Source organism: Vulpes vulpes, chromosome 2 (genome assembly GCF_048418805.1).
Source record: "Vulpes vulpes isolate BD-2025 chromosome 2, VulVul3, whole genome shotgun sequence".
In the NCBI taxonomy this organism is placed as follows: Eukaryota; Metazoa; Chordata; class Mammalia; order Carnivora; family Canidae; genus Vulpes; species Vulpes vulpes.
In genome coordinates this window covers 40,417,108-40,434,869 of record NC_132781.1, presented here as the reverse complement: position 1 = coordinate 40,434,869, position 17,762 = coordinate 40,417,108, and the positions used below count along the sequence as shown (strand labels likewise).

At 37.0% G+C, this 17,762-nt stretch overlaps 1 protein-coding gene across 1 annotated transcript; it reads left to right on the top strand.

Moving 5' to 3' along the window:
* Window positions 1–89: 89 nt before the first annotated feature.
* ZNF207 (zinc finger protein 207) lies at window positions 90–16,642 on the top strand. Its single transcript, XM_025996158.2, has 12 exons — window positions 90–262; window positions 1,713–1,839; window positions 7,268–7,406; window positions 8,796–8,963; window positions 9,091–9,166; window positions 9,673–9,720; window positions 10,791–10,861; window positions 12,717–12,874; window positions 13,998–14,090; window positions 15,100–15,342; window positions 15,939–16,098; window positions 16,275–16,642. The coding sequence occupies exons 1-12, from the start codon at window positions 222–224 to the stop codon at window positions 16,433–16,435; spliced, it is 1,485 nt and encodes a 494-aa protein (XP_025851943.2). The 5' UTR covers window positions 90–221; the 3' UTR covers window positions 16,436–16,642.
* Window positions 16,643–17,762: the final 1,120 nt, after the last annotated feature.

Here is a 17,762-nt window from a genome sequence, read left to right as displayed (position 1 = left end):
GGGAGGAGGCCTGCGTCATGTGACCCTTCCCCTGCCTGGCACCGCCTCCGGCCGCAGTGCCTGACGGGAGCAGAGCGGCGAACGAGGGCGTCGGCCATTTTGTGTCTGTTTCCTGTGGGACGCGGTCGTGGCCGTTGGCTCGGACGAGTGAGCGATTTTTGCCTCGTTTTTCCTGCTTGTCCCCCCCACCCCCCGTTTTACTTTGTCAGTAGAACGCAGTTATGGGTCGCAAAAAGAAGAAGCAGCTGAAGCCGTGGTGCTGATATCCTTTATCGGTTCGAAGTCGAGGCCGAGCGGGGGCGCCGGTTGGTGGTGGCTGGGACTGGGAGGCCTTGCTCCGGCCTGTGGCGGAGGGTGTCCGCGATCTAGGCCTCGAGGTGGGTGGCTTGGTGGCCAGAGCCGGATTTGGGAAGACTTCGCAGAAAAGGGAAGTCCCTAGGGCGAGAGGCTCTGGCAGTTGGGGGTCGTGGGACTCGGTGACTCAGGAGGTTCTTGCTTCGGTGCTCCGTTGGACCCCGCCACCAAGGACAGTGTCCCCTAAGGATGTTCGGCCCCCCTCCGTTGTTTTGGTGCAGTTCAACAAAGGGACTTATTTTCAGTATAATACGCTGATTGAGTACATGGAGGGTTAGGGAAGATCTTCCGGAGTCTTGTCACCCACTTTTTCCGTTCTATTGTAGATTCAGTGGTTAAAGGCTTGTGTTAGTCAACCCTGGTTTCGAAACAGCACCCCCCCTTTTTTTTTTTTGGCCGGAGTTTGGGGGGGGGGGGAGAGAACTAGCTTCCGCGTCTCACCCGCTGGCGCCTTAATCTTCGAGGAGCGCTCTCTTAGAGGGTGGAGTTTCTTAGGGTGTATTACCTGGCTTTGGAAGACTAAAAAAATGCTACTTATTGCTTACTAAAACGTGGCGTCTTTCTAATACTTTTTCCGGAAGCGCTAATACACCTTACATTAAAACTGATTTTACTCAACTGTTTTGTACTTAAAAAGGGGTTTCTTACAGAATTGCATTTATTTATATGCTAGTTGAAAAACGGTCACTAATTTTTTTCATGTGCTTCTAGGAAAACCTAGCTAGTGAGATAAAAATGCTGTTTTAGTGTACGTCTCTGTGAGTTTTAACAGGTTCTTGGCAACAGAAATTTGTAAAGGAGTTACAGCCTAATGGATTGTTCATACGAAATTATGTTATTCTTATCCACTGTGAGCTTATTTTTGGATCTAAATAATATAAATATTCTCAAATTCCAGATATTGGGTAGATTTTTAATATTTCGATTATTTTTGTTTTCTACTTAATGATTTCTATTTTGAAATTCAGTCTGACATAAACTTGGGGATTTTTAAGTATTGAACTGTTCAGTCCACAGTGTGCTTTTTAATTGTTGAAATACTGAACGCAAAAGTCAGTTTCACTTAAATCTTTGTTAAATGTAGGGATTTGACAAAACTGTATTGCTGATTACTGAGATGTGTTCATTTGGAGGTGGTGAAGAGAGATTAAGGGTTTCCAGGAAACTTAATAGAATTACATAGCAAGATAATTCCAATTGTAGAATAAATATCAGAAGTAAAGTTTGTATAAAGTACATTTTTGTTTTTGGTTTTAACTTTTTATATTTTAACATTGCTTCTGTTCTCTTATAGGACACTTTTTTTTTTTTGTAAGCAGTGTCCTTACTGTTTTTTGTACCTTAACAACATTGATCAGGTATTGTAATAGAGATTTTGATGATGAGAAGATTCTTATACAGCACCAAAAAGCAAAACATTTTAAATGCCATATATGTCATAAGAAGTTGTACACAGGACCTGGTTTAGCTATTCATTGCATGCAGGTAAGAATTTTTTTTTTTGTATTTAATTTTTACTCCCTTCTTTGGAAATCCCATGGAAAAAATTTTGAATTTGACAGCTGTAGGGTTTTGTTTATTGCAAAAGATCAGATGTGGTCAGCTTTTAAAAAAACCAAACACTTTTTTAACCATTAAGGTAATTGATTTTTTTTTTCTTTACATTTAAGGAAAGTTTGTGTTGATAATGTTTATTTCTGAATTACTGATAATATTTTTTATCCTAGATGATCTTGGTGACAATTAAATTGAGGTCCCAAACTATCTCCTACTCTGTACTTGGGTTAAAGAACAAGGATCAGTGGCTTGAATTTTGTGGTCAGTCTGACCAGTTCTAATCCCATGAGAATTAATGCATAATTAGCTACCATTACTCACTGCCATTGAAGGATTTGTTATATTCTGTTGCCTGGGGATAGGCTTACTTCAGTTATTCCATGGACCTCTTTTGGAATGGTAACATTGGGTTTCATTTGGTAATTTCTGGTTTTCTTGAGTTTTTTCACTACTAGGTAGGGAGAGCTTTACAATTTATATTTTTAAAGACCTAGTAAGTGCCATTATGTCTTATTCAACGTTATTTCTTCTACTTTTGCCAATCCTAGAGCTGCCTGAATTTTTGCCTAATTGGACCCTAGAGAGATGTGAGATGAGCAAATCCCTATTCATTGGAAACTACTGTTGGTAGGAGGCAGGGAGGTAAATTAAAATAAGATGGTTCCCCAAGTTTAAAAATAAGTTTATGAAAGAAAGTTTATATAGATCATTTTGACTTCAAGTATATCATTATAACAATAGTATCCATTCAAAAATATTTTAGAAAAAAAATATTTTAGAGCCTGCTACGTGCTAGACCCACAATTCTCCACTGTGGCAATCACTAGTTACATGGGGCTATTTAAAAGAAGTTTTTTTTTTTTTTTTTTTAAGATTATTTATTCATAGAGACACACACACACAGAGGCAGAGGGAGAAGCAGGCTCCGTGCAGAGAGCCTGACAGTGGGACTTGATCCAGGGTCTCCAGGATCACGCCCTAGGCTGCAGGCGGCGCTAAACCGCTGCGCCACCGGGGCTGCCCTAAAAGAAGTTTAATATAAAAATTAAATATTTAACATCTCTATCACATTATAGTCACATTTCCAGTGCTCAGTCAAATGTGGCTGGTGGATGACTATTGTATTGGCTAGTTTAGTTACAGATTATTACTATTTATCACAAAAAGTTCCTATGAGAGGCATTGTGCTAGAGGCACTATGTGTATAGCAGTGAAAAAAAAATCCCCATTGTGGAACTTAGATTTATATGGGGGAAGAAAATAAACTAAATATTTAGTTTGTTTTTTGGTGGTGATTGAGAAAACTAAAACTAGATAGAGGGCATAGGGAGGGCCACAAGGTAGGAAAGGCCTGAATGAGAAGCTGACACCTGGGGGGATCCCTGGGTGGCTCAGCGGTTTAGTGCCTGCCTTCGGCCCAGGGTGTGATCCTGGAGACCCGGGATCGAGTCCCACGTCGGGCTCCCTGCATGGAGCCTGCTTCTCCCTCTGCCTATGTCTCTGCCTCTCTGTTTCTCGTAAATAAATAAAATTGAAAAAAAAAAAAAACTGACATCTGAACAGAGATCTGAAAGGAAGTAAGAGAAAGAAAGCTTCCAGGGAATAGCAAATGAAAGACCCTTACATATAGGAATATTTTCATATATATATATGTATTTTAAAGATTTATTTATTTATTCATAGAGAGGCAGAGACACAGGCAGAGGGAGAAGCTGGCTCCATGCAGGGAGCCCGACATGGGACTCGATCCTGGGTCTCCAGGATCACACCCCGGACTTCAGGCAGTGCTAAACTGCTGCACCACCAGGGCTGCCCCTATTCTATATTAATAGAATAGGAAAAGGAAACAGTGTGCTTTATATAGGAGGGCTTACTTACTGTAGGCTGTTTTTTTAAAATTCTGAATGAAATGGGAGGTTTGAGAGAGGTACAACATACTCGGGGTCACTTTTTTATTTTTTTTTTAATGATTATCCTGGCTGTGGGGTTGAGATTAGGTTGCAGAGGGCAGTGAGAATACTTAGAATGACTAGAGTATTCCAGGCAAGAGGTGATGGTGACAGAGAACCAGAATTTGCTGGCAGATTAGATGTGGAATATAAGAAAGTGAGGAGTTACAAGATCTGAAGGTTTTTGGTTTAAGGAGTGAGAAATGAGTATCCATGGATTGAGATGTACAAAGCTACAGAAGAATTGGCTTAGAGGTGAGGATATCAGCATTCTGTTAGGTTTAAAAAAAATTTTTTTTAAAGATTTATTTATTTTAGAGAGTGAGTGGAGGAAGGGGCAGAGGAAAAAAATCCTCAAGCAGACAACCCGCCAAGCACGGAGTAAGGTGCTGGGGGCTCAGTCCCACAGACCCATGAGATCATGACCTGAGATGGTCCAACCAAGAGTTGGGCACTTAAATGAGCCACTCAGGTGCCCCAAGATTGTGTTATGTTAATTTTGAGTATGGGTGTTTAATGTTGAGAAGGTCTATTGAATATCCAATTGGAGATATCATATAAGCAGTTGTATCTAGAAGCCTGAGGTTCAGAGAGGTGGAAGCTGGAGATAGAAATTTGGAAAGATACCATATAAGGATGGCTATTTTAACCCATGATATTAGATGTCTGTTCTTCTTAGGGAGTAGAATATAGATATAAAAGAGGTGCAAGGACTCCACTTTAGGCCACTCCCAGGATTTAAAGGTTGGAAGATTAAAATATAACTATTCAAGAACATTGAAAAGGTAGGAAATCCAAGAGAATAGTGCCCTGGAAACCAAATCAAATGTTTAAAGGAATTATTTAACTGAGTCAAATATGGGTGAAGTGTGGGTGGTAGATCAAGGAAGAAGGGACTGAGGTTGGATTAATCAAAGTGGAGGTCATTGGTCACTTACCAAGAGTGATTTCCTAGAAGGATGAGGATGAAAGCCTGATTGGGGTGCTTTTAAGAGAAAATAAGGAAAATAGGGAAGTAGAGGCACTCTTTCAAGAAGTTGTACAATAAAGGAGAGCAGAGAAATGGAGTTGAAGTAGGAGATTAAATTATTTCAGTAATGTCTTTAAGTCCTTCTGTTTTTATAGTCTTTGTGTAATTTTACAACAGCCTGTGAGATAGGCATGGCAGTTAAATCAGATACATCCTCCCAATTTTATAGATGATAAACCCAGGACATTAATAATTTAGATGGTTCACATCAGTGTTTGCTCCTATTTTTTCAGCCAAGACCATATCAACTACTAGGCAAGATTGTAAGAAATCTGATTCTGGCTGGGATATTGGGAGGTAGTTAGGTAAATCATGTTATTTTTCCTTTCTTTCCAACAGCTTTTGATATGTTCATTCTTGGCTTTATCATTTAGAAATATAACCAAGACTAAGTTAATGTGTACATGAATACAGTTTTATTTTTTGGAGAACATAAGAATTCATCTGCACTTGTCAAGAATAGTAACATTCCAAAAAACTTAAACGGTGATTAAGTCACTTGTTCAGCAGCTTTTTTCATTGATGTTTTAATCACAATAAGGAGCAGTGGTTCAAGATTGATAAATTATGGTATTTTCTGGATTTCATTTGCATGTCACTGCTTAAAATCTTTGAGATACATATTAAATAAGAAAATACTTAGCTTTTAAAAATTATCTTTCTGTTCTTGGGTGAAAGTGTCTTGGGAGGAAAGAAAAATTGACTTTGGAGAAATTTGTTCAAAGCATTACTAGCCTAAATCAATGGTTCTCAAGCTTGAGCGTGCCTCAGAATCACCTAGAGGGCTTACTAAAGCACAAATTGCCAGCCTTACCCAAGAGTTTATGATGCTGTGGGGGTGGGGGTATCCTGAGAATTTGCATTTTTTTAAAAATTTTTATTTATTTATGATAGTCACACACACACACACACACAGAGAGAGAGAGAGAGAGAGAGAGGCAGAAGCAGGCTCCATGCACCGGGAGCCCGACGTGGGATTCGATCCCGGGTCTCCAGGATCGCGCCCCGGGCCAAAGGCAGGCGCCAAACCGCTGCGCCACCCAGGGATCCCGAGAATTTGCATTTTTAATAAGGTTTCCGGTAATGCTGATAGTATAGGCAAAATACTTTGGCTTTTTTTTTTATTTTTTTATTTTTTATTTATTTATTTTTTAATTAATTTTTATTGGTGTTCAATTTACCAACATACAGAAAAACACCCAGTGCTCATCCCGTCAAGTGTCCACCTCAGTGCCCGTCACCCATTCCCCTCCAACACCCGCCCTCCTCCCCTTCCACCACCCCTAGTTCGTTTCCCCGAGTTAGGAGTTTTTATGTTCTGTCTCCCTTCCTGATATTTCCCAACATTTCTTTTCCCTTCCTTTATATTCCCTTTCACTATTATTTATATTCCCCAAATGAATGAGAACATACACTGTTTCTCCTTCTCCGATGGACTTACTTCACTCAGCATAATACCCTCCAGTTCCATCCACGTTGAAGCAAATGGTGGGTATTTGTCGTTTCTAATTGCTGAGTAATATTCCATTGTATACATAAACCACATCTTCTTTATCCATTCATCTTTCGATGGACACCGAGGCTCCTTCCACAGTTTGGCTATTGTGGCTATTTACTTTGGCATTTTTTAGCCGAAGTTCATGCAAGATGCTGAAGAGGCCAAGACCACAATTTTACCATATTGGCAAAAGTTACCCATGTTTGAGTCTTAGAAACATTTGTTCTAGCAAAAACTGTACAGTGGAAAAAAAATTGTAGATTTCCAGTGTTTTAGAATAGAACTTCTTCCTCATTGTGATGTACCAAATAAATTGAGAGTAATGACAGGATCACTGTTGTGGCAGTGTTAAGTGCCTGAGGTGTAATTCATTAGTTATGGGTAATGCTAATTGTAAATGTTACTTTTGTAGTTTGTAACTATAGGCTTGTCTCAAGATCCATTCTTGGAAATTTTATTTTAATTCAATATAATATGGCGGATTCATAAGTTTTAAGTCAGACTTGAAATATGTCTCATTTGAGTAGGATTGCTAGTTCGTTGATGATACTTAAGCAAGATTGTAGTAAACTTGAATTGATGCTTATCGAATCCTTACTGTGTGTTAGACATTCTACCAAGTGCTTTTCATATTCATTATATTTTATTTAATCCTAAAATGATCCTAGGTGTTAGGTACTATGGATGGAATAATCTTAAATGATTTGCCTAATCCCACATAGTTAGTAAGCAGCAAAACTGGGGGTTGAATCCAGAGGGATTCACTATAGAACCAGTTATTCTTAACCATTATACTAAGTTGTTTTCTGAGTAATTTCAAATTACTCTTCAAGGACTTTATGAAGCACTTTATCTAATAGAAGTTTGTTTTAATATCAGGTGCATAAAGAGACAATAGATGCTGTACCAAATGCAATTCCTGGGAGAACTGACATAGAATTGGAAATATATGGTATGGAAGGTATTCCAGAAAAAGACATGGATGAAAGAAGACGACTTCTTGAACAGAAAACACAAGGTAAAGGGCAGCCTGGGTGGCTCAGCGGTTTAGCGCCGCCTACAGCCCAGGGCATGATCCTGGAGACCTGGGATTGAGTCCCGTCAGGCTCCCTGCATGGAGCCTGCTCCTCCCTCTGCCTCTCTCTCTCTGTGTCTCTCATGAATAAAAGTTAAAAATATATATATATTTAAAAAAAGAAAATACAAGGTAAATACTAAGATGTATGCATTTTTCTTAATACAACTTCACTAATGAGAGCATTACGACCACTTTGATGTATAAATTTAATAGTGGATGTTAGATTTATTCAAAATTCCAATTTTGTTTTATAGTTTTTTTATGTCTTTATGTTTAGAATTGTATATTTGATTTGTGTATATATGTAATACTAAATGGATGATTCCAAATACTTTATTATGTTTTTGCTCCTAACTGGATTCCAAGTGGAATTAGCAAGAGTTGAAGTTTTTGAAAATCGTTTTGTTTTGATTATATTACCACTAATGGTAAAAATTTTTTTAGTGCTATTATTTGTCTTGGAATTTGTGATCACTGCCCAGATGGTAGAAGTCATTAATCACATAGAAAATTACTTAAAGATTTTATTGAGAAAGAACCTAGGTAAGTGGGGGGGGGGGGGTGCAGGGTGGTCAGAGAGAAAAAGAGTGAGAATCTCAAGCAGATCCTGTGCTGAGCTGGGGAGCCCAGACGTGGAGCTTGATCTCTGTGACCCTGGGATCATGACCTGAGCTGAAATCAAGAGATCCTCAAATGACTGAGCCACCCAGGTGCCCCATGAAATTTCGTTTTTTTGAAGTAAGCTGGTACACCCAGTGTAGACTTTGAACTCGAGACCCCAAGATCAAGAGTTCCATGCTCTACTGACTGAGCCAGCCAAGTGCCCAGAAACTTTTTGTTTTGAAATGTCTTGTGGAGGGTGCCTGGGTAGTTCAGCGGTTGAGCATCTGCCTTCAGTTCAGGGCCTGATCCCATTCCAGGGATCGAGTCCTGCATCGGGCTGCCTGCAGGGAGCCTGCTTCTCCCTCTGCCTATGTCTCTGCCACTCTGGGTCTCTCATAAATAAATAAATAATATCTTAAAAACAAAAACATTGCAGAGAGGTCAGACCTTTTTATCATAGTTTACCTTTTGGGATAAAATAGAAATCTGTTTTTTAATAGAAAACTGAGTTAGGAAAATTACTTTCATCTATCAGACGAGGGGAAGTACTTTAGTTAACCTTGTTTAGTATAGGTTGAAAATACATTTGAACAGGAAAAAGAACTGAAGCTTTTTGTAAGAAAAATCTCATGAGCGAATTGCACTGAAATAATTTTTTTTAATGTTGACAAATTTGCTGAGTTTTTCTTATTTTATGGGAAAAACTAATTAAAACTTTTTTAGCAGAGAGTCAAAAAAAGAAGCAACAAGATGATTCTGACGAATATGATGATGATGACTCTGCAGCTTCAACTTCATTTCAGCCACAGCCTGTTCAGCCTCAACAAGGTTATATCCCCCCAATGGCACAACCAGGACTACCACCGGTTCCAGGAGCACCAGGAATGCCTCCAGGTATTACAAAAGGTTTCTTAAAATTTAAAATTTTAAGGATTTTATTGTTACAGTGTAGAAGTATTAAAATCTTTCTCTTACTCCTTTAATATTTGTGATTTTTTGTTGTTGAAATTCTTATTTATAGGCATACCTCCATTAATGCCAGGTGTTCCTCCTCTGATGCCAGGAATGCCACCAGTTATGCCAGGCATGCCACCTGGGTAAGAGAACTTTTAATTGACTTGTGGGCTTGTGCCTAGTAATGATCTTTTTCAACTTGGGTGTTGTAAGAATTTTAAAATGTTACTTTGCCCTTTTTTTCTTCATCTAAAAGGTATGGGCTCCATAAATATTAAACTTGTGTAGTAAAGGAGCCTACCAATAAATTAAAGGAATATAAATTTGCCTCTGAAAAGCATAGATTTTTGGGTTTTAGGATGTCTGTAGGCAGCCATCTGCTTCAATTGCATCTGATGTAATTAAAGTAGTTGGTTGTAGATTTATGTTTCTGAGATTCAGAACTGTCCATGACACTTTGTAGTTGTGACAAGAAGCAAACTCTGTAAATGATATTATTTGTCAAATCATCAAGAACTAAACTGAATATGAGGTGCTCTGCCTATCACTTTTACTTAAATATTGTTGGATGTGAAAGGTATACAATACACTTTCCCACTGTATTTTGAAAATCACAGTTAGATTTTGATTTTGTCATACATTTTCACAGATTGCATCATCAGAGAAAATACACCCAGTCATTTTGCGGTGAAAACATGTAAGCATCTCATTCATAATGTAATTCAGGAGGTATAATCATAATGTCATTTTTTTGTGTGTTTAATGGTATCTATTCAGTTGACTTCAGAAATTTTCTAACCTTCTTCTCTAAAACTTCTAAAATGTGTAAGCTAGTTGACACAGGTCTCTTAATGGAGGGAGATAAAACATCTGTGAGGAAATAGTAATAGATCCATATAATATAAATAAAGCATTTTCTAAATGTGCAGCTGTTTTTCCCCAAACTGCTGAAGTAATGGAATTTAGCAAAATGGGTTGTAAGAAAGAATAGATACTCTTTTGCCAAATTAAATGCTTTATTATTATAGAAGGTAATTGGGTTTTCTTGTAATGAAATCTATAGAAGTTAATCTTTTGATAAAGTCCTCAATTAAGAATTCACAAATTTGTGACTTTTTAAGTGAATTGGACACTGATATTTTAAGGTGAGCTCTTTTAGGGGAAGGAAAATAAATACGGTTATGTTTTTAATCATGGCTCAGTGTTAGGTAGCTATTATAAGTAGAAATAGGCAATTGTATGAATTAGTTTTGACTGTTTAATTTTGGTAGTAGGGTTTTGTTTTGTTTTGTAACCCTACCCCCCAAGAAAAACTTTACTCCACGGTGTACATTCAGTATTTTCCTTTGGAAAAATAATCTGATGACTCTGAAATAGTTCTTTTTATTTACGTTTTGTGTGGATATTCTCCAAGTGAGACAAAGGTGATTTTGATTTCCAGTCATACATTTTAGATGAGGCCTCTTGTATATATTAAGGAAGGATAATTGTTCTCAGTGACTTTAAATATATGAAAATGTTTTGTTAACAAAGACTGGTTTTTCCCCCCTTATTTTACTGGTAAACCCAAGAGTTTGCTGGTTTTTAGAAGATTTATTTTGATAGAATTGTTTTGGTGTTTTGTGTTCCTTCAGCTTGATTGATTTCAATATTAGGGGTCAAATTCAAGTCTTTTATCTGTTGTTTCAGGCTTTAGCCAAAATATTTTCTAATGATTTATACTGTTAATTAACTTGGGTTTGTTTCTTGAAATTTGCTTTCTATTAGAATGATGCCAATGGGTGGAATGATGCCACCTGGACCAGGAATACCACCTCTGATGCCTGGTATGCCACCAGGTATGAAATGTTAGATAATTTCCTTATTTTTTATTGGTGTTCAGTTTGCCAACATACAGAATAACACCCAGTGCTCATCCCATCAAGTGCCCCCCTCAGTGCAAGTCACCCATTCACCCCCACCCCCCCCGCCCTCCTCCCCTTCCACCACCCCTAGTTCGTTTCCCAGAGTTAGGAGTTTTGGAGTCTTTATGTTCTGTCTCCCTTTCTGATTTTGTTTTTAAGGTTTTATTTATTTATTCGTTCATGAGAGAGAGGAGGGGGAGCAGAGACACAGGCAGACGGAGAAGCAGGGAGCCCGATGCGGGACTCAATCCAGGGACTCCAGGATCATGCCCTGAGCCAATGGCAGGCACTAAACTGCTGTGAGCCGCCCAGGGATCCCATGTTTTTGAGTTTTGAAACAGATAATAAACAGGTTTTGAAGCAATCAAAATGAGTCGCAACCTATGCACCAAAGTTCATATATCTAAGAGGGATTGTATTTGTTAGGAATGTTTTAGATGAGGGGAAAAAGTATTTTAGATGAGTAACGGAGAGTCTTTTGACAAGTAATGGAGAAACTGATCAAACCATATTTAAAAATATAGGCATTTATTGTCTCAACAAAAAAGAAAAGTAGCTTCAGTGGCTGGTGATATCAAGAACCCATGTATTTTATTTTTTTATTTTTTGGTTAACTGTAGCTTTTCTCCCTCAGACACATCACTCAGTTGTTAGAACTCTGCCAAGAAAGGGTGTCAACAGCACAGTGCTCTTCTTTTATTAAGGGAGCAAAGTAACTCTCCCAGAAGCTTCCTAGCTTATTACCGTTGGCCACAAACAGGTCTAACGGACCCTCTAGCTGAGAGAAGCCTGTAAAAAACAAAAACCTTATCTTGACTTTGTATCCTATAATTTGGGGAGGGGAATATGGTTAGCCAAATAGGTGTGCCACAGAGGCCTTCATGAGGCTTTCTCAGTTGGTTTCCTTGCTTTTTTTTTAATTTTTAAAAAATTTTTTTGGTTTTCTTTTTATATGTAATTCTAGCAAGTTTGTTCTGCAGTTGATAGCAGATTTAGAAGTGCATTAAGTGATAGTTGATGTAAGAGGAACAGGAAAAATAAAGCAGCAGCAAAATTAGCATCATTGCCAGAGCAACCATTAATTTATAGACAGTAGCTCCATATATGTTATATTTTGAGATGGTTTTAGGCAAAGTTATGTTGAGGAAGTATGAAGAGTGCACTAGCGATGGATTTTATAAGAAAATTTATTTCAGGTGCTTAAATGAGGGGCACCTGGCTGGCACAGTCATTAGAGCATTTGAGTTTGAGCCCCATGTTGGGTGTAGAGATTACTTAAAGATCATCTCTAAAGTGCTTACAGAAACAAATTACTGGTTTATTTAATTAATTAGCTTATTATTAGTTACTAAATTGTTAGTTTTCTGGAAAAATATTTATGGGTATATGACCTACCAAAAGTTTTTACAGTAATTTGAGTTCAGAGAGCATCCAGCTGTTGGATGATGGAAGTAATTCTCATGTGTCACAAGTTTGCCAAATTAGTAACCATCAGTAAGCTTAATTGCTACTTTCCTCATATATAGAATCTCTAGTGGTATCTCACTTCCCAAAATTTTGAGGACACACAAAGGAATAGAAAGGTTGAGGCAAGATTGTTCCAGTGGACAAATGCCTAAGTTGTTTGGATTTCATTGAATTGAACAGTTCATCAGTAACTTTGTAGTATAGAAGCTTGCTTTATTTATTTACTTGTTTGCTTATGAGAGCATGTTAATAAAGTTTTCGGAACTTTTTTTCTGAACTAAATGTTTCAACATACCCATTCCCCTACATTTCTTCTCTACAGGTATGCCCCCTCCTGTTCCCCGTCCTGGAATTCCTCCAATGACTCAAGCACAGGCTGTTTCAGCGCCAGGCATTCTTAATAGACCACCTGCACCGACAGCAACAGTTCCTGCTCCACAGCCTCCAGTTACGAAGCCTCTTTTCCCCAGTGCTGGACAGGTAAGGTGACATTCCTGGAAAGGAATGCACGTATAGTTAAAGGTAAAGTGTAGTTGTTTATAAAAATCCTTGAAACTGTTATAGATCAATTTTTTGTTTATAATCTTTTTAATATAATTTATTAAATACAAAGAAGTGTCCTGTTCTCTTCCATGTTTACACACATTGATTTCCTCTACTCAAAAAAGATTGACTAGAGCCAGATAGTTTTTTTTTTTCATAGCTGTGAACTCTGGTTATTCCTTAGCTTTAGTTAGAAATGAAAGTTTAATTTCTGGGGACTTAAATACAAGATAATGTTTAGAGGTCCTCCTTTATCTCTTAAACTGTGAGTGGAATGAAACCAGAGTCAAAGGTGAAAATCCTAAGACCTCAGCAAATCATTTGTTGGATTCCTTATGACATTGCTATACTTTTGGAGGAAGGATATCATTTGGCCCACTTATTAGACTTAATCTTTCCTACTGAATTTGTCTTTTTCAGAACTCAGAAGTTAAAGATGCTTTCGTTATTTATAGTATCTGTATAATTGTGATTTTTTCTTTTTTGTCCCAGTTATATTAAAAATTAAACGGATGTATTCAGAATTAAGATCAGGATGTATGTTCTCTATTTTTCAATTTGACATTATCCTATAGGGGTTTTCTTTTCTTGATTTTTTTCAATTTGTAGTTGCTAAATTACACGCATTACTTATTAAGTCCTCTGTAAGCACATAACTTAGGTTTTTCAGGTGGGTGGGGATTTTGTTTATTGAGAGATGTCAAACTTAGGACAAAAACCTTGTCATTGATAGAGAATTGGATTGAAGTGTCAGTAGTAATGCATCTTTATTCTCAATTGAAGGTATTATTTTTGAAATAGCACAGTGCAAAAACACATCCAGTTTTAGAAAAGAAACTGGTTAGGTTTATTGGTATAGAATAAAAAACTTTTTTTTGAGGCTCATACTGTCGCTTTGTTTATTGTAAATGCATTAACTGCCTCTCTAAATCAGATTTGATTGCATTATATTTTGCGTTTGTAAAAATGCAATCTATACTGAAAAAAAAGTCTACCACGTGGCTTATTTTCACCCATTTGTTTGGAGACTTTTCACTGTTTCCTTTCTTTTATGCTACAGATGGGGACACCTGTAACAAGCTCAAGTACAGCTTCATCCAATTCAGAAAGTCTGTCTGCATCTTCTAAAGCTCTGTTTCCTAGCACAGCACAAGTACGCAGGAAGTTGCAGTTTAAAATTGTTAAAATGGCTTTATAAACTTAACCCTTTGGACCCTACTTTAAAACTAAATCTTTTCCCAAAAATATACTGTTTAATTTTTTTAAAGTAAAGTTAATGGTATAAAAATCAATGGTATTTGAAAATTTGAACTCATTAACAGAAAAAATGTACCCCAAACTCCTAAGGTTCTAAAGGGTTAAAAGCATGTAAGCAGTAAATGGGTTATAGTGGCCAATGGTTACCCTGATGCATGATTAAGCTTTTTTGATTTATGCTGTTTAATGCATCACGTATAATGTAAGGGAATTTAGTACTCTGCATTTGGTTCTAAAGTTGGCCTAAGTCCTCATGTTTCAGATGTTTGGTATTACGGGAAGTAACTCATTTATTACTGGTAACTTTATGCTTAGAAGATCCTACTAAACCCTTTGGTCCATGATAATCATCTAGCCATTGTTAATTGGGAGGACATTGTATTATCTATATAAAAATAATTTCTGAAGGGACATCTTGAACATGTCACCACTGATATACTGTATATGCTATGCTTAGTAACAAATTTATCCAAACATTTTTATTTTTGTAATTTCTAACTTTTTTTTTTTTGAGGTGCTTGGTAGATTAAACTAATCTAGAGTAGTAAAAAGTAGAACATGCTATTCTGATAAAATGTATTTCATAAGTCTGAAATAAATGCAAAGCTTTGAATAGCAATTGTATAGCAAGTAAATTTTGGTAAGAAGGTAGATAACATCTTAGAAGTTACATTTGCAGTCTTGTTTTATTTCCACTGTTGAGTTTTGGATGTGACTTTGACTCAGCATCTTTTGATATTCTTACGTATCTTGATTTTTGCAGAGTTTTTATTATGTTAACTTTGTTTTAATTTCATTTAAAGTTTGGTCCTTTATTGAATGTTGGTATCTCACTTAAGTTAATTATAGTAGATATATTCAATTTTGCATTTTACGTTCCATTAATGAAAGATTGTGTTTTCCAGGCTCAGGCAGCTGTCCAAGGACCTGTTGGTACAGATTTCAAGCCCTTAAATAGTACCCCTGCAACAACTACAGAACCCCCAAAGCCTACGTTCCCTGCTTATACACAGTCTACAGCTTCAACCACTAGTACAACAAATAGCACTGCAGCTAAACCAGCAGCTTCAATAACAAGTAAGCCTGCTACACTTACGACAACCAGTGCAACCAGTAAGTTGATCCATCCAGATGAGGATATATCACTGGTAAGTTTTTTATAGGCTTTTAACTAGCATAGTTTAAATACCATTGTAGCAACTTTTTAAAAAATATTAATTTGTTCAGTCATCTTACAATCAAATTTGATGCTTACTATGTGGTTTTTATTCTGATTTTTAAGAACCACAAAATAAAGTGAATATTGTGTTTTGATCTTAGACACACTCTTTCCTCTGCTCCCAGACTATTTTTAAAAGAAAACAGTAAGTTGGGTTCTTAAGTCAAAAATCATTTTAGTTACACATATATTAGCAAATAATGAAATTGTTAAATGTGAGGTAGATTTTACAGATCCTTTGAAGCTTATCTACTTTATTCACTAGACACTTTCTTACTGAGGCAGTGTAAGTTCAACATTCCTGGAATGTTGTTAGCTATTTTTCAAATATAAAATTAGGTGAGGTTTTCTTGAGGCATTGAGATTTAAATAGTTGAACTGGTTTGTGGAGGAAAAATAATGATTGGGAAGTAAGGGTACATTTTTAAAAAGTTACTCTGTAAGATTTTGGATGTTTGCCTTCTATGCTTAATGACTTTCTGCATCCATTCAGATGTTTAACATTGTGTTTATTTTTATTTGTAGGAAGAGAGAAGGGCACAGTTACCTAAATATCAACGTAACCTTCCTCGACCAGGACAGGCTCCTATTGGTAATCCACCAGTTGGACCTATTGGAGGTATGATGCCACCACAGCCAGGCATCCCACAACAACAAGGAATGAGACCCCCAATGCCGCCTCATGGTATTTCTTTTTAGAAATTTATTTCTGAATTATTTATTTATTGTATTTATATTTGCTGTATTTGTATGTAGTGGGTTTTCTGAGTATACACATAAATTTATCTGCAAAATACATTGCATTTAAAAGTATAAAGCACAAACTCAATCTATTTTTTGTGTTTTAAATGTGTTTTTTAGGTCAGTATGGTGGTCATCATCAAGGCATGCCAGGTTACCTTCCTGGTGCTATGCCACCGTATGGGCAGGGACCGCCAATGGTACCCCCTTACCAAGGTGGGCCTCCTCGACCTCCGATGGGAATGAGACCTCCTGTAATGTCGCAAGGTGGCCGTTACTGATCTTACTTCATCCAATCTAATAGGTTTGGAGATTAAACCTTTTCTCAACTTGTGCTGTTTATATAGCCAAGCTTCCGTCAATAAGGCTTCATTGTGACTTTAACAAACATTATCTTCCCACATACCAGGAACTATTGGACATTTATTTTACATGGGAAAAATTATTTGGAATAATAAAGCAGGAACTTTTCCTGAAGTTGCAATTTATACTGTATGGCTTCTTTTTCATGTTTCATCTAGGTTTTTAGAAGTGAAGTATAGTAAATTTGGTTCGTTATATTGTGAAGGCGCTGGAATTACATGAACATACCACCTTAATAAAGGCAAGTTCTGTAAGCTTACATTGCTATTTGTAAAGTTATGCCTTCACAGCATTTCAGATGCTGTTGGACTTCATGTCCCCAACCTAGCTTGGTGAGGGCTGTAACTGTTTCCAAGACCTGTACATTGGAAGTCTGAATGTATAACAATATTTAATGTATTTAGAGTTCCTCATGTTGCAGGGTTTAAGAAATCTGACCCACCAAGGTCATGTGACTTTTCTGTACTGTTAAACTTCATTGTAATAAAATGAGAGAAAAACTTATGCCTTTTTATTCATAACCCAGCTGTGGACCACTGCCTGAAAGGTTTGTACAGATGCATGCCACAGTAGATGTCCACATAATAAAATTCATAGTTACTGATACAGTTTTGATAAATCATTGGATTCTGTCTTTGAATTGTAGGTGTTGCTTAGCTGCATGTTTTAAACTGGACATTATATATAGAATTGTATGTTAGTGCTTAAGTTGACAGAAAAACTTAGGTATATATGAGTCATTATATAGTGAGTATGAAGTCTTTATATTGTGTCACCATTCCTCACCCTTGGTGTCACTACATTAGATGTCCTAGATACTTAAAATGTAAACCTTAGTATGTCCTCTTCCCTGCTGATAAAGCTTAGAGCCTAGTGCCAGACCCATTCATTTCCTTCTGATTATTTTTGAGACTGCAATACTGCGTGGACCTCAGAAGCTTTTCAGGTGCAAACTTCTAGAAGCTTAGGTGCATGCAGTAATAGTTTTTTTGCTGTTAATGGGTTGGAATCTTTTCTAAGTATAATGCCAAATGATCTAAATGTGCCTCTGTTAGGATGGTTAACAGATGAATTCAAAATTTTTTATTTTATTATGCTCCTGGAAATTACATTATTTCTTTAAGATGGCTACCTTCTTTTATTATAAATCCTCAATGGTTTTTCTCTTAACCTTTTCATTCTTGGGAATTTGAATGTTACTGTGTCCTGTGAACAACTTTTTGGTAGAGGTGACACTGCTCTTCA